This window comes from Spinacia oleracea, chromosome 6 (assembly GCF_020520425.1).
Source record: "Spinacia oleracea cultivar Varoflay chromosome 6, BTI_SOV_V1, whole genome shotgun sequence".
Taxonomy (NCBI): domain Eukaryota; kingdom Viridiplantae; phylum Streptophyta; class Magnoliopsida; order Caryophyllales; family Amaranthaceae; genus Spinacia; species Spinacia oleracea.
Genome location: NC_079492.1, coordinates 115,431,918 through 115,439,627, shown reverse-complemented (window position 1 = coordinate 115,439,627; position 7,710 = coordinate 115,431,918). Strand labels below are relative to the sequence as shown.

The 7,710-nt window shown below is 38.2% G+C and overlaps 1 protein-coding gene across 1 annotated transcript; it reads right to left on the bottom strand.

The window, feature by feature from the left end:
- Positions 1-3,528: 3,528 nt before the first annotated feature.
- Positions 3,529-6,911, bottom strand: LOC110798954 (probable serine/threonine-protein kinase PBL7). Its single transcript, XM_022004151.2, has 5 exons — positions 6,458-6,911; positions 5,517-5,782; positions 5,164-5,353; positions 4,681-5,072; positions 3,529-4,153 (listed from the first exon to the last, which is right to left on the bottom strand). The coding sequence occupies exons 1-5, from the start codon at positions 6,594-6,596 to the stop codon at positions 3,833-3,835; spliced, it is 1,308 nt and encodes a 435-aa protein (XP_021859843.1). The 5' UTR covers positions 6,597-6,911; the 3' UTR covers positions 3,529-3,832.
- Between the last annotated feature and the right edge of the window lie 799 nt (positions 6,912-7,710).

Here is a 7,710-nt window from a genome sequence, read left to right as displayed (position 1 = left end):
AGTATCTCCATAGTCTGCTCCGGTGTTAAATTCTTCTGCTTAATGGTGGCACAATACTGAATGAAAGACTGAATATGGAGATTAGGATCTTCACCCTTTTCCCCACCGAATTGGTGTCTCTCGATCATGTTTATCAGCTGGGGTTCGATCTTGAAATTCTCGACCGCAATGGAAGGCATGATTGCCTTGGGGAGCATAGACAGACTTTGTTTAGAGTAGTCTGTAAGCCTTGGCACAAGTGGGGGTGGCGGTGGTGGTGCTTGGTCACCCATCTCTGAATCTGTATGGAATAGATTGCTAATCAGATAGTCGGATTCAGAGTCAGAATAGTCTCTCAACTGTTTAACGAATCTACGCCGTCTACGAAAGGTCCGTTCAGGTTCAGGATCGAACGAAGTCAGATCGCTGGTATGGACAGTCTTGGGCATAAACAAGCAAAAACTAGAAAACAGTCGTGAGATCCGGTCTCAAGGAACGGGAGTCCCTTGAGAAGTAACAAACAATAATCTAGAAAAACAATTAATAACAGAAAATAAAATCGTTTCCCCGGCAACGGTGCCAAAATTTGACAGGCTAAATCGTACTCCTATCAAAGATAAACCTAACGTTCACCAACTAAAAATATAACAAGGGAAGCAGGGATCGTATCCACAGGGAAACAGGCGTTCTTTCTACTATTAAATTACTAATCTAGACTACTGGTAACAAGAGTTTGGATTGGGTTGTGTATTAAACTAAAGCAAATAATCAAATCGGAAAATAATAATATTAAAGGAATCTAGGGCGGGGTTCACCATAAATGCAGACCGGGATTGGACAACGAACAATGACAATCAATTAACAATCATAACTAGGAAAACATGCATCTCTCGAATCTTATGAATTCCTTAGGATAGAACAACTAGCGGGCTCTCGCTACGTACTAGAAATAATTCCTATCTAATAGCCACAGACCAAAAACATCAGATTTATACCTCTCGGCGCATAATCCAAGGTTAATCAAACTCAAATCAAAATAGTCCGGCCAAACAGAATTGACGAGCAATAATAATAAGCTATAGAAATTATAATCAATCAATCAATAATCAAGTCCACATATAATCCCAATCATGCATTCATGGATCCCCTAAACCCTAGAAATTAAACTACTCACTCATGATAATAAATAACAAAGCAATTAGCATAATGGAAAACATGAATAAAGCAACAAAATAAATTAAGGTAGGAAATAATACCGAATTGAAGAACAAATAAAATAATAAAGCTTGGATCTTTACTTGAAATTAAAAACTAAGTATTTGAATAATTGGAGAGAAAACTAGAAATAAACTAAGTATTGAAAACTAGAATAATAGATGTCACTAAAAATATAAGGGGCTAGTATTTATAGTTTTCTCAAAATAGAGCCCAAAATCGGAAATAAAAACTCGCGAAATACGCTGGAGGTTGGCGTCGCCCGATCGGGCGACGCTTCGCTCGATCGGGCGATGTGCTCGATAGTCGGCCCGATCGGGCGAAATTCTGCCCGATCGGGCGGTTGCAAAATGCCCAGAACAGCGCCCAGAATGACCGCCCGATCCGGAACGGGCGAAGCCCGCCCGATCGGGCGCGTGTTGAAACTGCACGATCCTCTATCTTCAAAACGTCATATCTCCTTCATTATTCGTCGGAATTAGGCGAGTGACCACTTGTTGGAAAGATATTGAAGTTTAGAATCCAACCCAATTCAAATTACATCATTTGGAGTTGTAGAACTTGAGTTATGCTTAAAATAGTGGACTATAGTCATTTTTGTACTTCTTTCGTTATTCGCTTTGCTTCAAAACTCTTCAAACTTAATGTTTGTGCTCTCAAAAGTACATAATCTCTTGTATTGATTCAAATGAGTAGGAAATGCACAAAAATATGCTAATTCCTACAATGATGAACCTGAAACTACAAACACGCTACAAGGAGCACATTAGTACTAAAAATCGCTCCGAAGAGCTCATTTGAGATCAAAAAGTACTAAGGGACGGGGGTAAAAACTCTGTATAAAACACACATATCAGACTCGCCACCAAGTAATACAACCCCGCAATCGCATACTTAACCGTATTCCTCAACGGACTCGAAACACACCCAATCAACGCCTCTGCGCCGCCACAATCACAAACAATCTTAGCGTTTTGTGGGTCAACGACGACGTTCCAAATTCCACCAACGGCGAGCTCAATGAGACACTCATTTGGCTCAGTCAAACAGTCAATGATAAAGATGATCATATCGTGGGCCATGCCGGGCTTTGGGTCGAGCCCATGAGCTTTGGGCCTAAACGGTCTTGGCCCACGTTGTAGCGTATAGGGTCGGGCCGAAAAGTTCAAAACAGGGCCCAGGCACACGGGCTTCCGTGCAGGGCCGACCCGTCGTGCCTAAACCCAAATTTACTAAATTTAATGTGCTTTGTCGTGCCTAAGCCCAAATTTACTAAATTTAACGTGCTCTGTCGTGATGTACTTTGTCATGCGTTTTCCATAAAAATGTGGCCCGGGCTCGGCCCATAGCCCACGACTTCGTGCTTTTTTCGTGTCGGGTCGGGCCTTGGGTCGGCTCGTCCCACGGCCATCTTTAGTCAATGAAAAGCTCCAAAGCGTTGAGGTCCCTTAAAATGGCGTAATTGTCGTTGTATACTCGTATGAGAAATTTGCTGCATTTGCGACGATATTTTCTTTTGATTCTTTGGAGTTTGTGGGGTTTTGGAATTGGGTGATGAGTTGTTGGAGGTGTTGTTGCCTTGATGTGTCGTATTTTCATGTTCTCTCTTCTTGTCGTTTGTCCTTAGTGAACAGTTTTGGCATTTTGATTTGAAGTTTTTGGTGAAATGGAGGTTGCAGGCGGTGAATTAGGGAAGGAAGGAGAAAGGAGGGGGAGTAAGAGAAAGAGAACAGTTTTTTTTTAATTAAAAATAAAAATTAAAAAAGAAAACTAATTAAAAATCGACACGTAACATGGTTTATCTGATATACTGGTATCAACCGATCAAAAACTGCTTTGGGAAAATATATTCGAAATGTTGGATTATTAAAAATAAAAAAAAAAATCAACAAAATGTTGGATTATTAATCAAATATAACCTATCTATCTCCTCATGCCGTAACCAATTGCCCACCGTGTGCCTAAGTATATTCTAACAACTACGTAGAACATCCTAAACGTGGCAACGCCACCCCTACAACATCACCGTGATTCATGAAGGATCCTTGACAACCCTTGAGGTGGCTCGTGAATGAACTCGTCTATTCTTCATGTTCCATACAGATCCAACTTGTATCCTAATACGCTTCTCGTCTTATAACTCATCAAATCTTATTCACCACTCACTTAAACCTGCGGAGAATGAGTTAGCTAGCTACATATCAAAATTGGGAGAGGAGAGGAGTGGTTACAAGATGGGATATGTAAATGTGTAATATCAAACAGTCCTCCGACTTCAGGTGTCAAAACAAAGGAAACACGACATGTAACTATTTAAGGACTACAAATCTAAAATGAGTCAATGAAGTATTATTATTATTATTATTAATTGTACTTGATAATTTTTTGCTCTAAGACAACTACCTAAAGTATAGGTATCTTAATTCTTACATACAAAAAAAAAAGGATCCACAGCTCAAATGTACACAGCAGAGCGGGAGAGGTGGAGAGACTCGAGACCTGTCAATATGGGTTGAAGTCGCACTGTCATCTGCAAGTTACAAAATTCGATAACAGAGCGCGCGCCCACTCGTATGAACAATGTCAAAAATTAATATGCAAGAACTATACTCTTCATTGTGTTTAATGTTTCCATCTTCTAGTCTTCTGAATCATTCTCACTTTGGCTCTCTTCGGCTTCAGACTTCTTACTATTACTGGAATCTTGTTTAACATTGGAGGAAGATGGGGTTCTTCGATGGTGGGGATTACGCGTCTGAGAAGGATCATATATTTGTGAAGCTAGGTAATTTAGAGCTGTGACCACGTCAGCTATAAAAGGCCTTGTATTAGGCTGCTCTTGAACACACATTGCAGCTATTGCAAGAGCTTGATATAATCCTCTCGAGGGATACTGACCTTGAAGCGCTGGATCTGCCATTTGACAGAATTTCCTTCTGTCTTTGAACATTGGTCTTGCCTGCATGCATTATAGAACATCTTAGCCAACTTGAACCAGTATTGTCCACATTAATCAAAAAGGCAATTCATCAAAGTTTAATTGTGCTTTCCATATTTGAAATATCAGCCAATAGTTTGAGATATAATGCAGTAAATAGGATTCAAACAACTCATAATGTAAAGGTATTAGTACAAGAAGACCCTGACATGGAAAAGAATCAAGTGCAATAAAGACATGGATTTACAAGATACTTAACAATCTTTTAACTTGACATACTAGCCACATAATATCAGGGGTTTCAACTTCTAATTTTAGCTTTCCATGTTAGTAGCAATACTGGACTGAAAGATCTAAAACTAACAATAAAATTTAAAATTTGCTCTAAGATATCGAACCTCACAGGTGGTAAGCTGATATAAATATAATTATCCTCACAGCTAGTAGTAATGCTTCACAGGCAAGCCACAGCTCTAACAAAAAGAACATCACATGAATGTCATAGAAAAGCTCGAGACCAATCCGACAGATAAAAACAGCAATCTTACCCAAGCAACCAGATTCTGTTCCCGGCCATCTTTCGTGCTATCAATTGCTTTTCTTCCTGTAATAAGCTCCAATAAAACAACACCAAAGCTGTATATATCTGATTTGAAAGTCAGCTGACCGGTCATTGCATAATCTGGTGCACAATAACCATATGTACCCATCACCCGAGTCGAGACATGAGTATTGTCACCAACTGGACCCACTTTGGCCAACCCAAAATCCGACAATTTAGAGTGATAACCTTCATCAAGCAAGATGTTTGAGCATTTTAAATCACGGTATATTACAGGGGGCTTCATCTTATCGTGCAAATACTCTAAGCCCCTAGCTGCCCCAGCAGCTATTTTCATCCTTGCATTCCAGTCAAGAGCCTTCTGCTTAGATCGGAGGTCTACGGGATTCATCATCATGGGAAACAAAATCAATCAATTAGGGTAAGAAACAAAATTGCTAGAGAAAGGTATACTAAGATGTTAACGTACCATGCAGATGGGTTTCCAAGGATCCTAGTGGCATGTACTCGTACACTAACAGCCTCTGTTCACCCTCAGCGCAGTAGCCAATCAATTTCACAAGATTAGGGTGATCAGCTAGACTAAGTGTCAACACTTCAACAACAAATTCCCTAATGCCCTGTAATCCATTACGGTCAAGTTGCTTGATGGCAACCACCTGCATCAGAAAAGGTGAGAATTACTCCAAGAAACAACCATCATCCCCCATTTAGGGCCACATAACCAGGGAAGACAGCAGAAAGTATATTCAAAATAAATCAGAGCTAAGTAACAAAAATCAGCATCAAACATAATAAAAAGGTCAATATTAGCAAAACTACCTCATTAGTATCCAATATTCTTCCTTTATAAACTTTGCCAAAGCCACCCTGGCCCAAGAAGCCTGATCGGAAATTATCCGTTGCGTCCACAAGCTCCTGGTATGTAAATGTCCGCGCCTTGGAGCTACTCGTGTTACCTTCCACAGTAACATCCGTCACACCCGACACCCTAGCATCCGAAGACGGAACAACCACTTCCCTAGGCTCCTCCTTTCTCCCATTTACATCTCTCCTTGAGTCCAACTGTTGCTTAGCAGCTGAGTCATCTACAGCACCACACCAAAATTAAGTACAGTGTAAACTCTAACATGCATTAAAAACATATGAAAAGTGATTATTTTTGCAAGGAAAATGTAGCTTAATTTCTCACAAGTCATTAAAAAGAGTAATGATATAGATTGACTGGGAAAAGTCAAACAAATGAACAATAAGAGACGTATAGAACTGTAAGAACATGGGCATGAGAGACTGATTACGTATTGACATGACAATCATCATGAAACAAGTGAAGCGTGCATGGTTGAGTACAAGAAATCAACATCAGATTTTTATAAACCCAACAAAACACCCAGAAAATTCCAATTCAAGTAATAAGCAATTCACCATAAAAAGTATTATAATTTTTTTTTAAAAATAAAATAAAATTGAAAAGAGAATATGTTACATTTGCAGAAAAAACCATGAATCGACAAATTAAACCCCCCAAAAAAAAGCATAAAAATTCAAATTCCCCTGTAATAAAAAACGAAATTAACCCAGAATTAAACCCCATTACAGTTAATTGAAGTAGAACTGACATGAATTCAGATGATAAAAACAGTGGGTTCACATTGGATCATCGAAATTCAATGAAATGAATCAATGTAACCCATAAAAAATAATCTAAAGGAGTATTTAACTTAATTTATTTTATTCATAATTTTTGGGAAAGGTGAGATTACCTGCAGCTGCAGTAGAAGATGTTCGATCCTGAGCTTTATTCTTAAAATTAGAATTGATAATATCTTTAGGGTTATGATTAGGGTTTTCTGATCGCTTCTTCTTGTTAGAATCCCCAGAACACGCAAAAAAACAACCCATCTTCTCCTTCTTCTTCTTCTTCTCCTTTATCGTTCTCTGTAAATTTGGTCAAAATATAACAAAAAAACCCAGGAAATCAAATAAAATTGACAAATTTGGGATGATTTCGAGAAATGGAGGAGGGTGGCTTACAACAAGCAAAACCCCCCGCCCCTCTTCACTTCTTCAAAAATCAAACAAACAAAATTTGACAAATTCTCTCCCCCTTTCTCTCTCCTCTCTCTCTCCTTTCTTTCTTTTTCTGTGCTTTGCTTTCCTTTTTGATTTTGTGTGTTTTTTTTATTTGCTTTTATTTTTATTTTTTGGGTGAGAGTGTTGGGGTTTGGTAATGTACAGTAAATAAATATTGCATTTGTGATGATAATATTTATATTTAGGGTATAAGAAGTAATAATGGAAAATCAATTTTTATTTTTCAAATTTCAAAATGGTTGTCATTTTTAAAACTCCGATTTGATTAGGAGTATGTTTTTTTGGCCACCTACTTAACTAGCTGGATAATAATGATTTTTTTTAAAACGTGTTGTTTGTGAATTACTAAATAAGTATATTGTATTACGAAAAAATGGTTTGGATTTTATAAATAGTAATTGGTTACGAGTTTTAACCGGTATGATGATTATTATTCAATTCTTTTTGTTCTGCTATTATAATTTAGAGTTACGTTTTCTTAAAACTAATGTAGATTTTTAGGCACTATAAAATTCTCTAATATTCGTTACTCATGTGCTAGTTCTACTACTCTGTACTCATTTTCTATTTTCACTTATTTTTTTAAGTTTACTCTACGTACTACCAATTGTCAGTTGGTTCAGTGGTGATTGAGGCTGAACTTGATAGGGAGGACCCTTGTTTGATCCTCCACAACAACAATTGGGAGGGGATTAGAACTTATCCATCCAGAATCGCCCCTCACCCCGAATTCGGATTAGCCTAAGGGTGAACCGCGCGGGTGGCTAACAACAACAAAAAAAGGTTTACTCAATGTACTTCATTTTAATAAGGTGCCGAATCCGGATTAGCCTAAGGATGAACCGGGTGGCTAAAAAAAAGGGTTTACTCAATGTACTTCATTTTAATTTAAAGGTGCTTTTCTACTTATCCTCCCTTTATT